Source organism: Alosa sapidissima, chromosome 22, assembly GCF_018492685.1.
Source record: "Alosa sapidissima isolate fAloSap1 chromosome 22, fAloSap1.pri, whole genome shotgun sequence".
NCBI classification, from domain to species: Eukaryota; Metazoa; Chordata; class Actinopteri; order Clupeiformes; family Clupeidae; genus Alosa; species Alosa sapidissima.
In genome coordinates, this window is record NC_055978.1 from 3,999,628 (window position 1) to 4,024,285 (window position 24,658).

At 38.9% G+C, this 24,658-nt stretch overlaps 2 protein-coding genes across 3 annotated transcripts in view; one reads left to right on the plus strand and one right to left on the minus strand.

The window, feature by feature from the left end:
• Positions 1-24,658, plus strand: part of LOC121697118 — a 38,325-nt gene that overhangs the window by 652 nt on the left and 13,015 nt on the right. Inside the window, exon 1 of one of the 2 annotated variants that reach the window (XM_042078437.1) lies at positions 11,188-11,242. The exons of the other annotated variant lie outside the window; for it this stretch is intronic. The gene's annotated coding sequence lies outside the window, so the exon portion shown is untranslated. Of the gene's footprint in view, positions 1-11,187; positions 11,243-24,658 lie in introns of those variants that run through there. 2 annotated transcript variants of the gene reach the window in all.
• On the minus strand, positions 649-24,624 carry LOC121697108. The gene is made up of 2 exons (XM_042078423.1): positions 24,534-24,624; positions 649-3,225 (listed from the first exon to the last, which is right to left on the minus strand). The coding sequence occupies exon 2, from the start codon at positions 3,210-3,212 to the stop codon at positions 1,164-1,166; it is 2,049 nt and encodes a 682-aa protein (XP_041934357.1). The 5' UTR covers positions 3,213-3,225; positions 24,534-24,624; the 3' UTR covers positions 649-1,163.

A 24,658-nucleotide genomic window follows, 5' to 3' on the forward strand; every position in this document is an offset into this window, starting at 1 on the left:
CCATTGTAGTGAACCTGGGCTACAGGTTGCTGACAAATAAATTATGTCAACTTCACCTTTGCCAGCATAATCATCTACAGATGTGGCATGTCAAAAGATGCTGATTAAAATGCATGATTATTGTACATATGTGCCTTGGTCACTAAAATGTGCAGTGTATCATATAAAACAATGCCACTGATGGTCACAAGGTGGGGGAGAATACATGCAGACTGCTGGAATGTCCAGCAGAGATGTCTGTGTGCGAAATGTAAAGGTGAAATGCCCACTGAAATGGATTTCACCATTTTTTTATGTGCATATAAGATGTCTTTGAGTGAAGAAAAAAGTGTTGAGGCACACTCAGAACTTCAATATGCTTCAAGTTTAATTTTACCAACATTAATTTATGTTACACAGGAGTCTCTTGATTAGGCAGGTGTTAATTAGGGGTGTGTCAAGAGTCCCATTTACAAACATGTACCATATGTCTTAAAATGAATGATAGTGAAAACAAAAGTAGCCTATTGTGTTTATCTTTTTGCTGACAATATTTGTTATCAATACAACAAGTCGTATATGTCTTATATAGACAGATTTTGAAAACTTTCACAAAAATTAAACATCATTGAGATAAAAGAACATGAGCAAACAACAAACAAAATGAGCTGAAGTTTTAATTGATTCTTTATTTTGTTCCTTTCTTTCACATTTGAACAGATAAAGAGATGTCTTTTTGACAATAACTGATAAATAAAGTACAAACATGGTGCAAGTTTAGATTTAATAGGCACATGAAAAGTTATGCTATATTTTGACCGGGTCATACTAGCTGAAAAAGTTGTTGAGATGGAATAAAAATTCATATAAATGATAAAAAAAAACATGAAGAAGCATGTAAATATCTTGAAAAGGAATTATTTATTTATTTGGCTAGACTAACTAAACTAAACTAAACCAACTAAAACTTAAATCAAAATGGATCATTATGAATTACAATTATACACATAAATTAGATTTTTTTTTAATCAAAGACTAAAAAAGGTTTTTGGCATTCACATTTAAGACCCAGTCAGCTCATTTAGGCTTCATTTAGGCGTGTTCTCCACACACTTCTCTTCGTGTTTCCACTATGGGTTAAACTATGCGTTCATTATGCGAGACTATAAGACTTTATCATTGCCTCAGACATAGGCATCTTCTTCCTCAGAGAATCCAGCTGTGACAGCTTCTTTAATGGCCTTGGTTTCTTCAGGAGTTGCAGCAGGTAGTATGGCTAGCAGTTCCTCTTCAATCTTCTCCATCCTTGCATCAGCACTTCTCTCAAAGGTATTTTTGTGCTCAATGACCAGGTGTAGAATACCTTTCTGGGCCTCATCACAACCGCTCCGTAACTTCAGGCGTTCTTTTTCAAACGCTGGATCATCCTTTTGCATGGCCATGAGCAAGCCCAGGCTGCTTATTCTGTCCATCAGGTACTTGTTGGAGACCTCGGTGTAGGTCTCGGAGATCATGTGCACCAGACTGGCGATGTTGGACGCCTGGAAGGCCTGGTTGTACAGCAGGTCTTTAGAGAACAGTTTGGCATTGTACGAGAGCTTCTGTGTCTTCTCAGATGTCGTCGCAAAGTTGTTTAGAGTCGTGCTCAAGCTGACCTTCACAATATTGGACACCATCTGAAAGAAGTGTACCATCTTCTCCCACTGCACCTTCACTTTACCCATGGCCTTCATACCTTTGACCAGCATGTCCATGGTGGTGTTGAAGTCGATCTCCTTGGTCTGGCAGTTTTGCATGGTGACTAAAATGTCAGTCAGCTCCTTTTGGTTCTTCTCCATGTTCTCCACACACTTTTCATACATGTCTCTTGTCTTGTCCAGTTGTGCTCGGCTCTGCTCGACACGGAAGTGAGCATCCATTGAGGCCCTTTTTCCAGCAGACATTCCTTGTTCTTCTTTGTACATCATTGGTGATTTTGGCTCCATGGATGGAGACTTTGTGACACTTTTGCATTCAGTGTCAAAAGTACGGGCTGAATTGATGAGCTCTCTGTAGTTGGAGATGATCTCGTTTTCTTTGTCTTTGCTACACTGACAATCAGGTGCATGTTCTGCAAGCTGCTGACAGATGTTGACTCCAGTTCCACATAAGCGCAGAGCTTCTTGTTTTGGTTTGCATTCTGGGGAACTTTCCAGGTTGCTTTGGATCCTTTTAAATTGTTTTGCAGCAAAATCTGTACATGTTTTTTTCTCCCTCTGGTCATACAATTCCTTCCAGTTGATTTCTTTCCCTTCAATGTATGTTCCAATTGTTTGTGTTATAGAAAGAATTTCTCCAGACTTGCTGTAGATGCATATTTTATCAACTTCATCAACTGCACCATCGTTACCTTTTATGCCATCAGTCTCAAAGAGCATTGCTGTCTTACACTTTTGTTCAACATAATGTCCAAGAGTCGATGCTAGACCCCTTAGTAGAGTTGTCATGGTTGATGCTATTCCTTCCACTACATTCATGCCAATTATTTCCCATCCATTAGGAAGTGAATCCATTGCTTTCGTATATTGCTCTTGTGCCCCTCCTAGTTCCCTCTCCAGTGTCTTCATTGCTTTCTTGGATCTTTCATTGGCTTCTTGGGATGCTTGCTCTCTCATTTTCATTTCTTGCAGTTTCTTCTTGATCTCGGCCAGCTCTTCTCCGTAAAAGTATTCTGCATTCACACACGCCTCCAGGAGCTCATGAATCACACTGATCACATCGGTAAACCTTTCTTCTGCTGCATTGGCTAAATTCACACATTCATCGGCAATAACTCGAATATTCTCGAGCTGGTCAGGCAAGTGGGCCTGGACGACTTCGTCATCTCCCTGAAACAGGATCTTCACTACAGTCTTCATGTAATCTGGTACAGTGAAAGTGTGAATGCGGATCTGATCCATACTCTTATGGGCTTGATTAAAAGCCTGCCAGCCAGAGTTGCACACTTGCATGAGGCAGGAACGATATGACTTGTATTTGATGTATTTATAGCCATCTTTGGGGGAGTTTTTGTCAATGACGAAATCATTTCCAGAAGAAAGGAAGACCAATTCAGCCATTATAGCTATGGAGAGTGGTGCTGGTGTCAGGTACTCTTCCCAGTTGGCATAAGGTTTCATTATGATCTGGGTAGACTCTCTCATGTCCTTTGCTGTGGTGAGACTCTGAATCTTCTTTGCAACTTCAGAAGCCATTGTTTTGCTGTGTCTGCAACACAAACAAAGGGATATCAGAGAATGTTGCAAAAGCAACTTCAGAATGCTGGGTTGAAATTGCCAAGCCAAATATGGACAGTGGGAGGTTCTCAAAATCATTCATTCTCAAACTGTTTGTGATTTGTCATGCAATAGTCAAATGTATTATTCTTTGATTGAACGAGAGACATTCCAAGAGTGGTAATGAGTGGCGTCCCCACCGCTGGTAATCACTCCACAATCACTTTTGCACTGAATTGTCCGTCGTAAACATTCTAAGCGTGAGAGCAGAACAATTGACAATTGAATGAGAAAATGGAGGAGGGTGAATGTTGAATTTAGACTGTGATGCATAAACAAGCAAACTTATTGTGTGAACAATCACATAGCCTCTCTATCAATAAAACTTGGCTCTTGAGTGATTTGTTACATGGCTTGATGACAGGATGCACAATGCACAATTTGACGTCTTTAAAGTAATTAGTTGGTAGTAGAGCTGTTGTATACAACAATATAGCACTCATCATTGTGGTATTGGTAACAGATATCACTATGTGGGACTACCAGTGACACTTGGCCTCCAGCCTTGTGCCTACGAGCGCATCTCAGCTGTGGTGATATCTGTTACCAATGCCTCTAACTTTTGTGCTGTAGCCTATTGCTTATCATCATGATCATCATCAACATATTCCCAGAACATTTGTATATTCTTTACATTTTCAGTAAAGCTGAATTTAGCATTTAGCCTACAGAAACTTATTTGCCATTTACCCCAGAGTTGGGCCAGGGTTACCATGGCACCAACTCTGTTTTCTATCCCTGGCACATGGGCAGATATTTAGACAGGCTCTCTGGCTTTGGCCTGTGAGAGGCTTGTGAAAGTATTGTTTATGTCTTAAATCTTAATAGTAATTTCAATATGTGGGTTAGTCCTTTCATCTCATTCCTTTAAGTCTATGTGGCCTGTGTTGTCTTGTGTTGTTTCTTAAAACATCTCTTTGTCCAGATAGGGACAACAATGTTTGTATTGTTTCTAACATTCATTGTAAGAGTGTAGTGAATCCATGGCCTGTAAACTAAAACAAAAAGCCAAACTCTATAGCTATAGAGCTAAATTTGTCTCAATAATATTTGCGCAGAGGGGGATCCACAAATATTTCTTGATTTGCATGTGTGTTTTGATATCTACAAATAAAAAATCATATTTGTAACTCGTATTGATTTTTACAAATATAGATGTGCATTTGTAAATAAAATGCCATTTGTAAAACCTAAAATTTCATTTGTGAAATCTAATTCTGCATTTGTGGATCACCAGCACACGCATTCTTCGCTTTCCAAAGTTACGTGTTTTTGAGACGTTCTTCGCATGAAAGTCGTGCAAATCCACACGTAAAAAAATCATATTTGTAACTTGTAAATTGGTTTTCACAATAAGTAGATGTGTATTTATAAATGAAATGGCATTTGTAAAACTGAAAATTGCCTTTGTGAAATCTAATTTTGCATTTGTGGATCACCAGCACACACAGTTTTCGTTTTCGCATTTGTGGATCAGCACACGTATTTTTGAGACAATCTTTGCGGCAGAGAAGCCACCCAGATTCACAAATAGCCTACCTCTAATTCGCCTGCTGACACTTTCTAATCCAGTAGATGGCAGTGTTAAAACACTGGCAGTGTTAAAACCGTCAGTTTGCAAAATCAAAAATTACGATCTTTGAGTTTGTTTATCGTTACCTAGCAACTGAGGCTTTAAGTCAGAGAGGGTTAAAGCGGAGCGAGAGGCGCAAACGTTCGACAATTTCCGCGTTCGATTATTGCAAGGGGGAGGGGGGAAAATCCCCCTTTATGCAGACCAGAGTAAACCCTCGCTGCACTAATGTCAATGGAGACTTGTGGAATTTTACCAATAAATTGGTCATTATGTCTTTCTGGATTTGTTGAGGGTTTTTTGGGAAATTTTGTCATAATCTGTAAGTGTTTGGGATCATTTAAAGCCTAAAAGTGTAATTTTTTAGCGTTCGGATTTGTAATAAAATAACTTAATATCAGACAATGCTGCTGCCAGTTTACTGTCCGGTTGTTAGGATGCTAGCTAGCCTCTTAGCTAAGGTAACATTTTAAACGGAGAAGTGTAATTTCTTTGAAATGACAACTAGCTGAATAACATTACTGACATTAGTTAAAGTGGATAGTTTATACTCAAGTGAATTTGCAACAGTATATTAAGTTTAAGCGAAGTCCTTCAACTACTAGTCACTTGTTAGCGGATAGCTGTATTGCCATAGCTACTCCCATCCACTTGTATAGCATTTTAAGCTAGCGTTAGCTAGCTAGCTAGCTCAGTTCACCTGACTAATTAAATTATTCATATCATGTCCTAAAGAATGATTCATTGGTATCATACATGATTATAGACAATAATACTGTGAACACAATTATGTTTATCTGTTCTTATTGCTTATTAAGAGAGAAAGTTTATTTAGTGACGTAAGGTGACACTCCCAATTATGCAGACCGGAACTGTCCCGTTTTGCTCCCATAGTAACGAATTACGTTGCTCTATCTTGCTAGTAATCAAGGATCTTTGTTTAAGTGTTAAAACTTATTGCAATTTCGTAATGTAGGCTACAAGAAATGTGGTAGCGCAGTGGTTAGAGGAGCAAGCTCTGACGCCAAGGATTGTTGGTTCAAATCCAGGATTAATCATTCTGCCAATTTTAGTTTTGGACAAGATATTTACATGCCAACGCAAAAGTGTAAATAATCCTGGATTATCCACTGTGCTACCACATTTCTTGTACATTACTGACGGTCTTATGTGTTCACTAAACAAAGATTATGGAAATTAAACACCACTTTTCCATCAAAAAGCTTGTTGTAAAAGGTATAACTTGCTAGATTTAAGAACTAAGTTTGCTAGCTCTGTGTGTTATGAGTCCCATAGAACAACACTGCCATCTACTGGATTAGAAAGTCTGTCAGCAGGTGAATTAGAGGTAGGCTATTTGTGGATCTGGGTGGCTCCTCTGCCGCAAAGGCGATTTTCAGTTTTACAAATGCCATTTAATTTACAAATACACATCTACAATTGTGAAAACCAATTTACAAGTTACAAATATGAATTTTTTACGTGTGGATTTGTGCGACTTTCATGCAAAGAACGTCTCAAAAACACGTAACTTTGGAAAGCGAAGAATGTGTGTGCTGGTGATCCACAAATACAGAATTAGATTTCACAAATAAAATTTTAGGTTTTACAAATGGCATTTTATTTACAAATGCACATCTATATTTGTAAAAATCAATATGAGTTACAAATATGATTTTTTTATTTGTAGATATCAAAACACACATATTGTAGAAATATTTGTGGATCCCCCTCTGCGCATATACAAATATTATTGAGACAAATTTAGCTCTATATATAGCCGACGACTACATCTGCCCCAAGTGGACTGACAGTGGTCTACTGTCCTCTTACAATCAATACTTAAGTTGTTGGTGTAGTCAGGGATGGCCACAAATACATCAACATGTATATCCAAATAAAATACCAAATGTATCAAAATAAGCTACAAAATACAGCAGCCATAAAATGTATGAAAATAAAATACTGTATTTTATATATTTATATATGATATTGCAACATTGAACGTAGGCTATGTGATCGCTCGAATATGTTCTTTAAAGTACAGTTCTAATTCTAACACATTTATGAAGTGGCTAGGCAGAGGCACCAAATGTGATGGAAAGTTTAAGAGTAAACAGGACACTCGGCATGGCTTTTAGTATTTTGTGCTGCTCTGACAGTCCACTATTATTGACTGTTAGTCTACTGTTTTTGAGTTTGGAGATGTAACGACTCCACAACTATTGCACTTGTTGGTGTAATAGATTGCCCACTATGAATCAGTGACAATAACTCGAAGACAAACAATCCAAATGGCTTATTTATGAATTTAAGTAGCATTTAACCTTTTAAGTTATTTAACACCATCACAACCACACTGATGGTGAGTTTCATCACTGTTCTGCCCAAATAAGTTGCGTGTGCTAAAACGACTTTAAAAAATGACTAAGTTGTATTTTTCTATGTTAAGGTCATTTATGTAGTTTTATACAACAATTGGGTTCTATGGAACTATTTATTTGTTTCTGATTGGCCGAGAGACGTTCCATGAGTTGGAATATCCCTGGACATTTCAACTCAGACTCAGCACAGCTAATAATAAATCACTCCGCGATACAATGCGATACAAAGACACCCAGCTCTCCACTATTTCAAGCAATGGGTTACTCCTTAGCAAACCATAACGAAACAGTGCTTCACCACATCTGTGGATTAAACCACACAGTCAACTCAATGTAAGTAAGATAAACGAGGATGCTAATTGTTCTCAGCATTGCCAGCATTGTGTATAATATGATTGTCACTTGGAGGAGACTTGTAAATAACTAACGTTAGCATAATTATCTAACCGCTGCTAACGTGCTAGCATCGTCACGTCAGGCTGTGCACAGTAGTGTAACATTTATTCATATACATTAATAAAGTTGACTGGTTCTGCAATGTAGACTATGTTTCCGTTTTTTTGCAGTACCATGTCCCTTACATGACATGGCCCAGTGTCCTTGTAACATGCATGCAGCAAACCTAGATATGAATGTGATTTCAACATTTCTTTCAAGAAGACATGTAAACCACAAAGACCCCATAACGAGGGGTCTGGAATGTTGGTTACCTAGCAACCAAGACGCTGTCTATTGAAAAGGGAACTATTTTTTGATGCGTAAGAATGTTGTCGAAATTAACATTTTTAAACAATAATGGGGTGTTTTCAGATTATTTAGTTTGTGGTAGAATTGTTGTATAAAAGCAATATAGCACTCGTGATCGTGGGATTGGTCATGGATATTCCTACGGCTGTTGTTGCAAACAAGACAGTTTTAGCGATTAAAACGTTTAAATTGTAACAGGAAATGAACACAACGCAAGTGGCAACAGTGGAATAAGTGGGATAATGGATTCCACGGTGGTCTGTTCACAGAAGTTAATGCACTACGAGGTTTAAACGGCCCTCCGCTTCGCGTCGGGGCCGTTTTACAACCTCGACCGTGCATTAACTTCTGTGAACAGACCACCGTGTCGTCCATTATCCCTTACGTATTGTTGCTATTGTGGGGCTTTTGTTCTGACACTGATTACTATTGGGTAGATCGGAACGTTAGAAGGAAGTGGTAAGAAAGCAGGAAGAATAAGAACGTAAACAAATGCATGGTTGCTACGGTTTTACCTCGTGTGTAAAAGCTCTTTTAATCTGTTGGATTGAGCCTTCAGAAAGCAATGACTGTAAGTGCTATGAGTTTTGTACATTTTTAGAGTTTTTGTATGAATGCTTTCGAGGAATTTTGATTATTAGATTACCTGCGTGTGTGTGATTATGATCGCGTTAGCATGTTAACTTGTAGGCTAAGCGTCAAAAACGTCATACTATGCTACTGTTGCTATATATAGCATACTAAGCATATTTTCCGTTTTTCTCTTCTTTTTTGTAGTTTCACTCCAATTCAGTGTTGTCAAATTGACTTTATGCTGCAAACGAAGTCAATAAAAGGAGCAAGCACGCTCAGTTTCCTGGCTCTTGAAAAGGAGTTTGGCTGCCTGTTTAATCTATGTTAACACTGAGGAAGTACAACACATAGTGAGAGCAGAACAATCACAGTTGAATAATTTTGTATACACCTGAAACTGGTGTGTGCACAACTCTATCTACTCTACCTCTATCAATGTAAATACAAAAAAAAAGTAAAATAAAAAATCAGGTTGTCACATTAATACCATCCAAACAGTTAAGCCAATTAGAAGTTTAAGTTGCAGCCCTCAACTGATGTTGAGTTTTGTCATGTAATGTTGTGTTTTGGCCTGATGCGCCACCCTCTACCTATCTACTAATCACAAAGTCAGTAGTGTTTGGCTTCCGGGTTGGCAACCTTGAGTCAGGGGGGAGGGGGAGGGGGAGGGGATACACCGCTCTACAGTAATTTAAAAGTGATTGCAGTACCAGTTTTGGCCACAATCTTACATATGGTTCCTTTAAATACATGTATTAGAAATACTGCCCATCATAGCCAGGTGTTTCAAGTATTCAGAATGCAATGAGAGAGAGAGAGTGCGCAATGAATTTAGGATCACTAATAGAGCTGCAGTCCCGCCCACAGCCAAAATGCGGTTAGGATGTAAGATTCTCATTCATTTGTCCCATTGACGTTTGGAAAAATCCGTATCTAAAGAGTTTTACAGCATGTCTTAGGCTAACCAGCTACGGCATAACTCATAACATATAATTTCGAGTGAAGAGAAAATCCAAAAAGGTACAAGACTGTGTACATATTTTCATTTCCGAGAGAAGGTACTCATCCCATAGGGAGGGAAAGTGAAAACCAGCGCCCCAAGTGGTTGCGTTCCTATAGAGCTGGTAAGTCCCGCCCATCCGCTAAACCCCCAGTGGACCTCTAGATTGAAAAATCGTCAATGCAAGTGAACGTGAGAAAATAATTAAGTGTGCTTGCAAAGCAGCACACTTATTGTTCTTCTTAAGTTTTATTATTATTTTTCCCGTCTCCCTAATTTTTTGTCAGCCCTAGCGCCTAGGCCCTTTGAGACAGAGACACCGTTCCAACTTTAAAACGTCCGGTCAGTACCGGTGTAAGTTGGTCGCGAAGATGACGTCAGGTGGGCGTGCCGTTCGTCCGCCATATTGGATTGAACAGAAAGCGAAACTAAATTTTCACAGGTCACAAATTTGGTCCGAACGCCACGAAACTTGACGTACATTATCCTTGGACCAAGCCTCACAAATGTTAGCGGAAGGATTTTTGATTTTCGAAAGCGTTTGCCCGTCACAGCCAAACGAAATCGGCGGCGAAGCTCCGAAACAGGAAGTCGTCCATATCTCAGGAACACTGTCACATATCGATACCAAATTTTGTATATGAACTGGGGACTCCAGTGTGAGGGTGCATAGGCAAAAAAAAAAAAAAAGAAATATTCCAAAAGTTTCCATCATTTGGCAAACCACCCACAGGTATTTGGTAACTCACATCATTCACCTTTTCACCATTCATCTTCTATCACAATGCCTTCCATGTATGCACAATGTCTCAGAGAGCAGACACAATGTCTCCAGGCTACCTTGCCCAATCATGAAATCCTTGCTCTGCCATGGGATAGTATGGACTTACGAACTGAATTAGCAAGGAGAACAGTAGCTATATATAGCTTACATAATAGAGTTGTTTTCACATTGACGGTATTCAAATTAAATTTTTGATTATTGTTACATATCATGATGGGAGAGTATTATTAAAAATGTTACAAGTATGCAAATGCATATGTTTACGGGCATTTAGGTTTTACTGTGTTGTTTTGTTGTAAAGACATGCAAGGCATTCTGGGCCATGAACAGTGGTCGGCAGCACTCCATAGGCTACGTATTAATATGAATAGGTGTTTCTGTAAACCTAGGGACAATAAACAGCTATCTCTGTTACAAAAACGAGCTGGTAATCGCTCATTGAAGAGGGAACTATGATAAAAAGATTGTTTTCCTAAAAGCATGGGGTTGACGAAAGAATAAACAAGCAATGTCACGTTAATGTTAAATAGCCTACCTATCTGAACGCTAGGTGGCAACGTTGTATTACATTTCACTAGTGTAGCCTACTTGAAATACGGTGTGAGATTCCCAAGTAAGGAAGGTGCAAATATTATGTAATTTATCATGGGAAATTATTGGAAATGTTATTTCTTGTTTATTCTTGCAAACCACACACATCCATTCGGAATCACACGTACTCATTTAATACTGAAAGACTATCATTTTGTTTATTTGATGTCGCCTAGCAACACAGCCTTCAGAGCAAAGATTCTAGAACAGGGCTTCAGAGAGACACGTTTTGAGTTTGTGGCCAAGAACCTAAAATATCGGTTTCCATGTGCTGGATGGTGTGCGTCCTTTATGAAAGTAAGTGTTTTATACAGTTAACGTTACAGACATAATGAGTCATGTTGTAGTGGTCAACATAAATGTGCCCCTTCTGTTATTAGAATGCTAAGCGGAGAAGCATGCTAAGCAGAGATTTAGTATCATTCATTTCTTGTGTGGCTAGCTATAGGGAGGAGATGTATGTTGCTAATTGGGATTTATGTTGTTTAGCGTAATGCCATGGTCATTTGATATGAGATGCTTGCACTCGTAACTTCGTCACGTGTAACTTTAGGCTATTTTTTTTACTAACAGTAATTCACGAAGCACTTTAGCCCTAAAAGTACAGTAGCACCTACGTCTGTGACAGCTTAAGGGAACTTGCATTGTAGGCATAACTAAGGGATGCAATAACACCACCAACAACCAAAACTAGCCTACTCATTGTCAACATGTACATGAAATGTAACGTTTCATGTGAATCAAATTAAAGTGTTTTCTTTGCAAACGTAGGCATAGGAGTATGGTGACAGATTAATTTAATAATGCTGCTGTGTGAATCACGGTAAGCGTGCAGGAAGTGGCCACTTCTTAATGGGACCCACTGTATGGAAGTGGGCTAAGTAAAATAGAGATGTTTTAAATAAGATAAGGTTAATCAGAATTCTACGATATGCCCGCTTGACAACGGCAGAGATAGAACTGGCCTTTGGCCATAGCAACCATCCATTTAGAACGACTGGCCTTCATAGCAACCAAAGATCTGAGCAGTGTTGCAATGTGAGGCAAAGTATAGAACGGTGATGAAACATACAGAGACAGGTCAAGAAATATAGTGCAATGTAGACAGTAGTATACAGTTGATTTACAGACGGTGGTTTAGAGTAATATGAAGTATTCCTTTATTCTGAGATAGGCTACATCAATAGGCTCTCAAAACAACCCCAGGCTCACAAAACAATCCCAAACAGACATAAGCAAATCCATATAGATTATTTGTCAAATAAACCAGTAAAACATAATTTGTGGGATGGAATATATAACATTCACACTCATAGCTCATATTTTTTTTAAAAATAAATCAGTGAAAAAGTATCCTGACAAACAAGCAGCTTTTTAATGCCTTGGTCATATTTCATAATTTCAATTCCTCTGTAGGTTACCTGATAGCCCAGTTTGAGAGGCGCAAGACGCGTGACATTATTTATTTTTGCAGCCAATCACTGCTGTCATTTTATTTTATTGATTTGATCTCAGTCATAGAAGCTAAATTCGAAGGCAGGCCAAAGGTAAAATCCAACGAATCGCATTCAACCCGCAAGGCAATAGTTGAATAGAGCTTTTGAGGTATTGCCACTGCTCCAACACTGAAAGGCACTGTTAGAATGCTTGGATCAAGCCAGGTTCAGCATAGTGTATGTCACTGTCTGCTCACGTTGGTGACCGGACCAGGGCAAGCACACTTTCGCAGTTCCCGCCGGAAATGCAGTCTAGTTATTTTCTGGTCCCGTTTGAATTGTGCCATGAATGTGAACATATGTTGGCTGTGAATTTTTAATATAGTTTTTCATGTTACGAGTTTGACAGTATATTATATGATTATTCGGCTATCAGTTGTGGAAAAGACATAACGAGAAAGACTATGTCGCCTGTGACGTGAGCTAGCTCTAATCGCTAACATTAGCTGAGATGCTAGTTTTTGTAACGGCAGGAATAAACACACATGGTAACAAAAATATTCGAAACATGTCTAGCTTCACTCAACACATTAACACTATGATACAGTGTGATTGTAAAGTTGTATGGTTCACTGTGTTCAAAGTCGATCTTAATAACCCTCTACATCTCGACCAACTGATGGTTGTTATGGGAAACTAGTTAGCTGTCTTCTAGCGGAAAGTTGTAGTCCAGAAAGTGCTCCCACACAAAGTTTAACCGCATCAAACTTCTACCCGCTCAATTGTAGCATTCTTTACACGAAAATTTATATTAAAAATTCATAGACAACATATATTCACATTCATGGCAAAATTCAAACGGGACCAGAAAATAATTATTTTCTCACATTCACTTGCATTAACAATTTTTCAATCTAGAGGTCCAGCGGGGATAGCGGAAAGGGCGGGACTTACCAGCTCTATCGAAGAGCAACTCCAATGTTAAGTCCCATAGACCTATTTTTAAAAAAATATTGTGAAGCCAAATCAGCGATGTTATCCACCAAAAATATTTTTCAGTGTCTATACAGTAATAATCTTCTAACTGTGAAAATGTCAGACACTATTTTGCCTTATTTAAAAAAATCGAAATTGCTCCTTTTGTTTCATAAACGAACTACAAAAGAAGTCATGTGACTTTACCAGAGAGGGTTAAAGTGGAGCTAGTAATCAAGGATCTTTGACTTTACCCTTCGACGTTACTCATAGTAGCATGGTTTGTTTATTAGCCTGGTTAACATTGACACTTAAAGGCCGTGTTGCAGGGTTCATTTTCCAACGAATTTGCACAATTTGCTTGTTGGTAATAAACATTTAAACTGTTATCCATTGTATTTGATGTTGGGTATCACAAAACGGAATATAATACGAAAAAGCAGGTACTATTTCACAGAGTTTGAAGTGATTCTCCTTTCCCCCACAATGCATTGCATTATGTCACCTTGGGGAGGCTACAGACCAAAGCCCACCTTGAGACCCTTGAGAGTAACGAGAGAGGAGTAAAGAGAGACGAGTATGGGATTGTTCAGCAGTAGATAGCGCAGATTATAGATAAATAGATAAGCTATAGATAGCCTAGATATGTATATAGACAGGTGGATAGATAGTTAGATAGATCATGTCATATGCTGGTCACGGGAGAGCTCCTCGACCAGCGGCCAAAATACACCCGCTTCCCTAGTTACTGCAGCTCTCCACCACAGTTTCCATCGGGACGGCACAGCCCACACAAGCACCTGCAAAACTGCGACTTGCCCATATTATCTCCCTCTTTGGTAAGCCGTACCCTGACGATGTCAATGGCAATCAATCACGAGCAGTGGTTATCTAAAATATTCATGCTGAAGACACGACCAGCCTAATCGGCGGCGGCTAGAAGCTAAGTAACTGGGGCTCACAGGTGGGACTAAAAAGTTAGCCCATAGCTAGCTATCATGATGCTTCATATTCTGATCTTCTGACTAAGTTTGCCCGGTAGCCTACTTGTCTGAACTAACGACATGATCACTATCACTAGATATAAAGAAAATGTTGACTTTCATTCGGTGCTGTTCACTGACAGTAACAAAAAAAGTGTCATAACGTTATAAGCATAATGCATTGAACTGAATAGGTGCATTATGTAGCCTCATAACGAGGCCTCTCAAATTCAGAAAATTGCATTAAACTAAAATCGGAAGACATTGTTATCTTTGTTAGACCATAGGGTCGTTGTCATATAAATGCTGTAACGAAATTTGAAGTGTAAATATACAAACTTTATGTTGAAAGTGTAACCGCGACCGTTTCCCATAGGAATGAATGTAAAACATACCCTCCAAAACGAGACCTCCCGAAATTCAGAAAAATTACTAAATTGATATCAGGCACCATTATTACCATTGGTAGATCATAGGGTAGCTGTATAAATGCTGTGACGAAATTCGAAGTGTAAATATACAAACTTTATGTTGAAAGTGTAACGGTGATGTCCATTGAAATGCATTGAAATGAATGAAGCGCAGATCATGTAGTCCCCAAAGTGACGTCATCGCCGAATTGCGTAAAAAAAAAACGCTAATGCTAAAAACAACAAAAACTGGCATTTAACACCATTTGGAGACATTTTTAAAAATGATATACATATATTGAGTGCTTTATGTACCCATTAATCAACAGTGGTGGTTAACCTGCAACACAGGCTTTAACACTTACTGTCAGCTCTTCATGTGAGTAGAAGCACAACACCAGTTATCCAGACATAAAGGTTATCACCACGCGGTTTACATCACGTTCAGTTATTACAAAAATATGTTAAGCCAGCTAAGCAAATTGCCGTATTGATAAGTTAAAGATTAAGCGCCCAAACCTGTGACGTCACATGCAACTGTAGTCCATTATCACCATGTTACGACAAAAACTCAAAACAATTCAACTGATCCTAAAATCGAATCAAACACGAATCAAATCAATGGGTTGTAATGGGACATATCGCACAGCTAGGAGATTATAGTGAGTAGTAATTATAGTAACCGTAGTAATGCCCTTCCGACTGTTGGCTTATTGTTTGGAATACAACAACATCCCATGTTCTTGCATAGATATATTTTGGTTTGTTTTCTTTGTGTTTCGGGAGTATTTCAACCACAATTGCATACTTATCTCATCAGTGTATGAAGCACAACAGCGGTTGCTATAGCAACCATAGACTCTGAACAGGATGGCAGACTACAAGCACTTAGGCAAAGTCTATGGCAAGATCTGAATGTAAACAGATAATACCGTTCAAGGTTGTTTTTATTTCCTATTTCTTTCCATTCTTTAACTTAAAACATGTAAGAAGTACGTTTATTCGCTGGGCAACGTACAAACTGATGAGTTACATTAGCCTGCCTAGCACTATGAGCTATGATAAACATTTGCTAAAATAGCTAGCTTCTAAGTGTGAAAAAATACTCTGCCATCTTTGTCAATAATTTTCGCTGAGAAAGTTTCAAACTATGACCAGAGCCCGTCTCTGCTATGACCATAACGGCCTTTCCACCAATCAGAGGCATCACTGTGGGATTGTGGGATTGTTCAGGATTGTGGGTAATGAAGTACTTATCCAAGAGATCGCGAATAAAAGGCATTTATCTCAAAACAAGGTTAGTGCCCCAGCTCTATAGAGCATCACAGTCCCGCCCACAGGAGTTTCCGGAAGTAAGAATTCAATGCAATTTCTCCATTGACAATTCGGGTATAGGGAGCGCGGGGCACAAAGTAACGTGGGGTTAAATGTAACACAGACTTTTTCCCTAGTTGCAGGGGGTTGATCGAGGCATGCATGCTATTGGTCAGTTAATCACATTACTATGAGACGGTGTTCCACAAATTTTCAGTCAGTATGGACGTGTTTCCACGTAGATCTGCAGCAAAACGCCTTTTGAAGACATCAACGTAAATGTCTAGGTGGTACTTGTCTTTCCATTACTGAGTTGTGGGTGCAGCTCACTGACTCCAATCTTGTATCATCTTAATAACCGTCTTGTAGGCTAAAAATGAACACCGTTTTGAAACATGTAGCCAACTCATAGCAGGAGCTAGCTTATCTTATAACAAACGTGACCCAGCGGGGTTAGTTGTAACGCGCTGTTACAACTAAGCCACTCATACTGTACAATGATGTTGCAATACAAAAATGTGCGCGTATTAGTGCTAGTTTAGTTAGTTTTTGTGATGTTTTGCATTTTGCCTCATGTGTTTTCAGGTTTGAGGGCTTTTCTTGGCAGGATTGACCTTGGTTAGACTCTTTGCTTCCATTGGCGCATATTTCTCATGTTATTTCTCCGTAATAGAAAATAAAGTCAATTTTCGACATACGTCTGTAGTTAGTTCATGACTTATGTATCATAAATAGTCAGATCCTATTCTATCATACACATTCAGATACATTTATTGAATTCATTTAATTAAAAACAGCCTTTTGAATGAGTGTTACAACTAACCCCGCATATGGGCAGGTTGTAACATTTCACCTATCGGTGACTCTCGGTGGAATTGTAAAAGAACACACTGTAAAAAAATATTTTCCCTTTTAGTTATGTTAACTTGTAATATTTAGCCAAGTAGACTTAAATTTAACTCTGTTGTTCAGATAACTTATATATTTGGGTTTTAGTGGTGAAAACCAATGACACAATTGGTACAACTTATTTTTTCTTGTCATATCCACTAGTTATCATAGTTCACCTCCGTTTCACGCTGCGTCACGTAAATGGCGCATGCGCAGACACCTAACCGCACCTCGAAGTAATTTTTCGTGAGGGTAAACCAGAGCCCATGGTGGTGACTTCAACCGTCACTTTTCTGTCATGCATCTGACTGCAAGCTGTACAAACTCTGCCGTCATCATATCCAAGGTAAGAACTACAGTACTTTTGTATGCTAATTGAAAACTGGAATTAATTAGGAAAATACTGTTTTTATATTGTAGCATTAATGTTAACCTAAACCGTTTGTTAACCGTCATGTTAGAATTAGCTGACGTTTGCTAGCTAGCGAGCTAACATCGCTAACGTTAGCTGTTAATGTTAACTTTTCTAATAACTAGCTTTACCATTGTGTGGAATATCTGGAATGGTAGTAATATCATATCCAACAATAAGTCTGTCTGAGATTTCGTTATGGATGTAAAGTTTTAGTTTGAATGAAATGGCCAAGGCTATCAGGCACGAGTACGTTAGCTAACCTAGCTATAACCTGCATGGTCATTAGCAGCCACTAACGTAGGCTAACGTGAACAGGTTGTTGACCTACCTCAATATGATACCGACAAGTCAAGGGATCTTTAGTTTGTGAAGGGTAACCTATAGTGTTATATTAAGCCATCCTTACACCAGAAGACTTGACCAGATTTGGGTAAGATTATTGAAAGATTGTAGTCTTTTGAGTAAAGCTTGAATGCATTAGTTAAAAAACGCCAATCTTTCCCAAATCTTGTCAAAGTATTCTGATGTATGGGTAGCATTAGGCAAAATGTTCTTCTTTTCATAGCCCTTATTTGGTTGTACCTGACTTGTGCCAAGGCATGTGTTCATTTAAGATGCATGTGAGGGCAGTAGTGCTTCAGTGATGGTCTTTTCATGTTATGTGTATTTTATTAATCTTAATTTCCCTCTGTTCCCTGTTTGCAGGCAGTAAGTTGTGAGGACTGCTTCCCTGAGAACACTGAGTGCATTCTGGAATATTCCAAATGTGTCCCACTTCCATACAAAAGAAGTTCGAATCCCGCAAGAGAGTTCACTCAACAGGTAGAGACAGACAGACACACACACACGTAGAATAGCAAATAACATTATTTGCATGTATTTGTGTCTGTTACTGTGTTTAGTTTATCCCCTTTTTTCATGTGTCTGTTTGTTGTTATGACTGTAGTGGGCTTCATCAACAGACCAGGGCAAAGTCGGTCTGTCCCGCTACTACAACATGCTACTTGACTATGTCTGGAAGCCATGGCTGCTGCCCTCAACATGCTGTAAGTGTGTGTGTGTTTTCAATGAGGTCTATGGGGTATGTCACTGTGCACACTCTAATTTGTCTGACAAATGTGCAATGTAATGCATTAATACAGAAACTAATCATCATTATTGTAGCTTTTTATAATAGGGCTTATTCGCAAACACCGCCACGGCCATATTGTTGATCTGACATTCCAGTTCTATAGACTATTCTATGTGATAATCGCCTGTAGCATGTAGATTTGAGCTGAGCAGAGCACATAGCCTACGGCTTCATCTCGTCAATATAAGTAGATAAACGTATGGACCCATATCTAATAAACTCAATAGCATTAAGTAAAGATCCTTCATTACTGTCAGCTGTAACTTACCCCGATATTTATTTATAGCCTACTGTCTTGTTCATACATCGGTACACGTCGCAGCTGAAGGAAACAAGGCAAGTCAAGGTTGGCGAACTTATATTTGTTCCACCAACGTCATCGTCTAACATTGCCATGATTGCAGAGAATAAAGTTGCATCTCATTGGACTGCAATTGTATCTTGCGTTTGCCTGTTGCTCACAACATGCAGCCAACATGACTTTGCTAAAGTAGTTTAAAGTGGTTAGCCAGTCATCGTTTTTGTCTGATACAAGAGGACCTATGATGCAACTATATGGTCTGGAGGCAGAAGGGCTAACATATTTCTCTGTAACATTTCCAAAATCCAAGTGAACAAAACACTATACAAATCAGAAGTATCTACTGATATCTTTCTCCGCTGAGTTTGTTCCTACTATTTGCCACTTGCCGTGCCGCTAAGAAGAGCTGAGAAGGGCGCATCATGAATAAATATATAGCCTATAGGCTACTGTAAACGTTGGCTAACATTGCCTACCTAGCAATGCTATCTATGCAAATGCAATATGTCCAAAGGTAATCTACGGTAGGCGACTACATCACATGAAGTTTAGCCATGTTTACCATTATGTTGGTGGTAATGTAAATAATGTGTTGAATATATGCCAAACTGTGCATAATCATAATTTTGTTAAATCTTGTTTTCTATTGACAGAAACTGAAACCCTCACAAATAAAGTCACAAATCAAGAATTAACATTGATGGTGATGGTGGCAAGGGTGCCTTCATAAGGTAATTATCATTTTTGTTTGTACACCTGATTCACTTACCAACTTATTTTGTAATGCTTTGATTTATATCTTAATCAACAATAACATAATGTATAGCAATTGCTGTTTTATTTTTTTAGGTGCCATCCAGCAAGTCCCAGCCTGGAGCCAGAGGCTGGCACTGCACGTCAGATGGGGGAGGATCTATGTTAGGCATCAGAAAGGTGGTTTAAGCAAGAAGGCAAGAACTTCTGCAGACAGTGTTGCAATTAGGTATGATACTTTTGGAAATTGATCTTATGCCTTAATTTAAAAAAAAATGAGGAAAAATCCAGCCTTTAAGTACAACAATTTTCTTTGTGAATGAATAATGTATCGTAAATAAATAAGTGTTCCTTAAAGGTTGGATTTTTCCTCATTTTTTTTTTATTACGACATTAAGATCAGATGATTTTTAAATGTATGTGTATGCTAAGCTTATGTTAACTTATGAGCACAACTGTAATACATATCTCCATTACTTCTAACTATTGCACCTGACTTCTAGGCTGCTATTGTGGGTTTGCTTTTATTTGTCACACAAGCTGAGTTAATTATATTCATGGACAGGGTCAATTGTAACATATGCTTTCTTTCTCTTTTTACAGACACCTGACTTTTACTGAGTCCCTTTTCTGGTTTGTTTTGGACGAACTAGAGTGGTGGGCACAGAAATTTTGTCGATGGGTCAAACATTCACACACTCACTCACACAACCACACTTGTGGATTTGTCAAGCAACAAATCTTTGTATATAATCTGTTGCTCATTGAATATGCTTAATAAATGTTGTCTTCTTGACTTGTACATCATGTTTACGTATATATTTTTGTATTACAAACCAGTTTGGTTAACACAATGCATAGCAAAGGGCATTTGTCATGTTCACTTAAGCAAGAGTTAGAACAACTTAAATTTTCAAGGCAACCAGGTTACTTTTGTGGAAAAGTTAGATCAACTTCATAAAGCTTGTTGTATTAAGTAAAATGTTTGGTCAATTCAAATTCAAAATACTAGTCAGTACGACTTCTATGTTGTTAAGTTAATGACGACTTGAGTTGACTCAACTCAACTAGGTTAGTTGACATGATGCATTATTGAAGTTGCATCCACTAAATAGAATGTTGTGTCAACAATGACTCCTTAGTTGATGGAACAGGTCATATTTGTCAGATCAACTAGCCATCTCAAGTTGACACAACTTATTTGCCTCATTTAGTTAACTTATTGTATTATTTTCAATTAACTCAAAATCCCAAGGCAACCAGGTTACACGCGTTTTTAAGTTGAATCAACTAATATTTTTTTACAGTGCAGTAGCTCCTACAAACAAACTTCCAGTGCATATGTGTAACAGAGATATGTATGTTGCTTGTTAAAAAGTATAACTAGTGAAACTCAAATGATTTTAGAATTATTTAGCCATAACCAAAAAGTGTTACTTTGTGCCCCGCGCTCCCCGTGTCCTAAGCCATAAAAACTTAATTGCACATGGTAGACTCAAAACCAGCTACGGCTATACTAAGCGATTGTGTATGATCATATAGACGCCAAAAGTTCACGGGGTACTAACCTCGTTTTGAGATAAATGTCTTTTATTCGCAATGTCTTGGATAAGCACTTCATGCCATCTTCACTCGCATGCCAGCAGCACTCTTGAGGCGTCGGGGAGTGAGGTTTACCAACGTTCCACAAGCACAGCTAAGCTAGCTGGCATCCGTTACATCAGCGTTTCTCAAACTGTGGGTCGCGGAGACATGCCAGGTGGGGCGCGAACTAACGTAAAAAATAGGATTTTTTAATTATTTTTTTATCTGTAGCCTAGGCCCAGGTAGCACCCGATGCGCAATGAACGCACTGTGTTATTCATAGGGAAGCGCTTGTGTCAAGGCAGCAGCGGTGTTTGAAAGTGGGGGTGCAAAAAAAAAAAAAAAAAAAAAAAAGCTGGTTTCGGGCTGGGTTCCCCGAGACAATTTTGAAAATTCAACTTTTCACGCACGTTTTCACGTGGGATATTACGATATAAGATAGTCTAATAATAATTTTAAAAAAGTCTAACAAAAAAACTGTCATTATGTTAGGTGCGTGGTTAGGTGTAGTGATTTCGGTTGGTTTCATTTAAGATGATTGGACTGCAAGTAGCGTCTTTTTACGCACAGAGTGATTTAGTTGGCTACAAATGAATAATCTGTTAAAATAAACTGCGCCTCATATTGACAGACACAGATACACCAGCATAACCTGGATGTCCATTCAAGGAATAAAGGAGGTAGTCTATAGCCTACAATTATAGGCTAATGATCACAATCTCCATTTTCTGTCCTGTGCACGAAGGTCATTCCCCTTCTCCACGCAGTGCCAAGATGCACCCGCATAATTTGGCCTGTGAATCACTGACATATTATAATTTCATTGCATTTTACAAGAGCCCTATAACATCGAAACGATCAAAAACATTGAAACAATCTCTGTAGTCCTCCACACACAAGTTCCAAGAACAAATACAACTGAAGGTAGCGTAGAGCAGTAATGCACAGCGATTTGTAAGTGTGGTGGTGACGATAACTGAACTGAGCTTCAGTATCATCGTAGCCTCGTTGGTCGCATTGATACGGTTGGTGCATCGTGTTGCGTGGGTCAACCCGTTACCGCGGGTGCGGGTAAGCTTGATCGGAAAATATCGCGGGTGCGGGCGGGGCTGGTCAAAAATTGACAAAGCACTTCTTCTCACAACGTTCTCACTTAGTCATTAATAATGTAGGCTACAGAACATTAAGTGCAACAAACATTTTTGCAATCTCTCTTAACTGCATAAAGCAGGTTAAGATATGATTAGTCTACAAGACCTTCCATCTTCTCTTCCCCTCTCCCTCTCACACAGGCGCGTGACAGAGGGTGCGCTGCAACCTGCATTCACGCAACAAGTGCATCAAGTAAGCGCGCTTTCAGCTCAGCTGGTCGGGTGCTGGAGGCGCGTCGAAATAGGTTAAATCCTGGAACGGTGGATTCTATTCGTTTTTTACACAGTACAGCCAAACAGCTAATCTAAATCAAACAGGATTGTCTATACAAATGCATTTTTGTTAAGTTCGTGGATGCATAGGCCTAATGATAATTGCAACTTTCTTTGATTAGACAGATGCAGTTTTTTTAAGTTCGTGGATGCTATAATGATAATTTTCAACTTTCTTTCATTAGACAGATTTCTGGTTCAGTTCATAAAAATGTAAAGTTTAGGCAACAGACAGATATCAAGGGTTTAAACCGATTGAACACGGCTGTGTCAATGTGTGTGTGTGTGTGCTCGCGCGCCCGCCCGCGGAGAGAGAGAGAACTCTTTGTTGAAGCATATAGCCTAGTGCAAATTCTTCTTGTTTCAGTGTTTAGTTAGGCTAATAAGTAGGCATTGTCTCTACCTCAATATGAACTACAATAGGCACATTTTTTTTTTTTGTCAGGTCGGGTCGTGTTCCGGTCGTTAATCAGCGCATATTTTTAAGGGTCGGGTGGGTGCGATATAAAAACACCTTAACCCCCGCCAACACTAGTGCATAGACATAGGGTTGCTCGTAGGATAACCCTTTTCCTGGACCAGTCACCTGGTTTGGAGGCCAGACTAGAGCAGAAGTAATTAAAGCTACAGCGCTGTAAATAGATCTAGTTCTTGCTCTAATCAATGCGATGCCGTGTCGGTGTTGTAGTCAACAACTGCGCTTTTTTTTTAACCCCCCGAAAAGTGGGGGTGCGTTCGCAAGGCAGTTAGCCCCGACCTGAATGAGATTTTGAACGAGGTTGTGAGAGTGGTGAATTTCATCAAGACCCGGCCCTTAAAAGCGTGTCTATTCTCCGCACTTTGAGAGGAGATGGGAGCTGACCAAAAGCCTACTGTTTCACAGCGAGGCAAGGTGGCTTTCCCGAGGTAAAGTGCTGTCGCGTGTTTGAGCTCCGAGTCGCCTCTTCTTGGAGAAAGAGCGCATGTTTGAATCTGCAAGCACGTTCACTAATTTACCCTCTCTGTCTCCACTCTCGAATATTTTGTTAATGCGGAGAAAATACGTTTTTAATGTGCAGTGCAAATGCGGAAGTTAAGTTACCAACGTGGGATAGAGAAAACGTTTGAAAAGGCATAGGCCTATGACTTAGATCTTTTTTCGCGTACCCCTGTCACGTAGGCTATGCGTACCTCTACTTCACTGGATCTAAACAAATCAATCTAACCATGGAAATCACCATTAGTGGCTTTCTTAATCTATTTCAATAATTTTACAACGTTTCTAAGGTGTTAGTATATTTTTTTACACATACTACAACATATATTCATACCAACACGATCAAGTTTTATTTTAGCATGGGTTTCCTCCATAAAAGAGATCTGCATGTAGCCTAACTTCACATGCGGTTAAAATCCTTAAATTCACGGACGTATATTGGGTTTATTTTTTAAGCAAAAAACGTCACTCTTAACAGACGCCAGTCTTTGAGAAGACGTGAAATATCCACTGGAATTTTGTTTCTTTATATTACACCTGTCAGGGAATCCGTGTTGTGTGGGTGGCTGCTGCCTAGCAGGTAAAGCACGTTTAAATGGCTATAGCCTACATTTAAAACTATTTATTAGCTAGAAATGATGACGCATGTCTACATTCAATGCTATTTAAGCCACTTCGAAAGTTTGTTTAGATCCAGTGATTCTGCCATCATGGAAACGTCAGACTTTGGTAGGCCTACTCTATTGTTTGCCATAAACATTAACTGTAGCCTATATCAGTAATATGAATATAAGTTGACAAAATATTTCATACATTAGACATTCTTCTACTGATAATTGTCAATATACTTTTTTGGTTTTACTGTGGTTTTACAATCGTGTACACATTGTCTTTCTCACTTTGAAAGATTTGCATAATGACTAATACAATATATTAGTAAACATCTCCTTAACTATTTTCAAGACTATTTTCAAGACAAGAAGGGATAACTTACCGCTTGGCAACTGACTTACAGTTGAGTTAGACTATTTTGCTGAGGAGATTTCTGATGCTCTGTGAATCAGGATTTATTCACCTTAATAGTTGCCTCAAAACCTCTTCCTCCCCCAAAAAGGGATG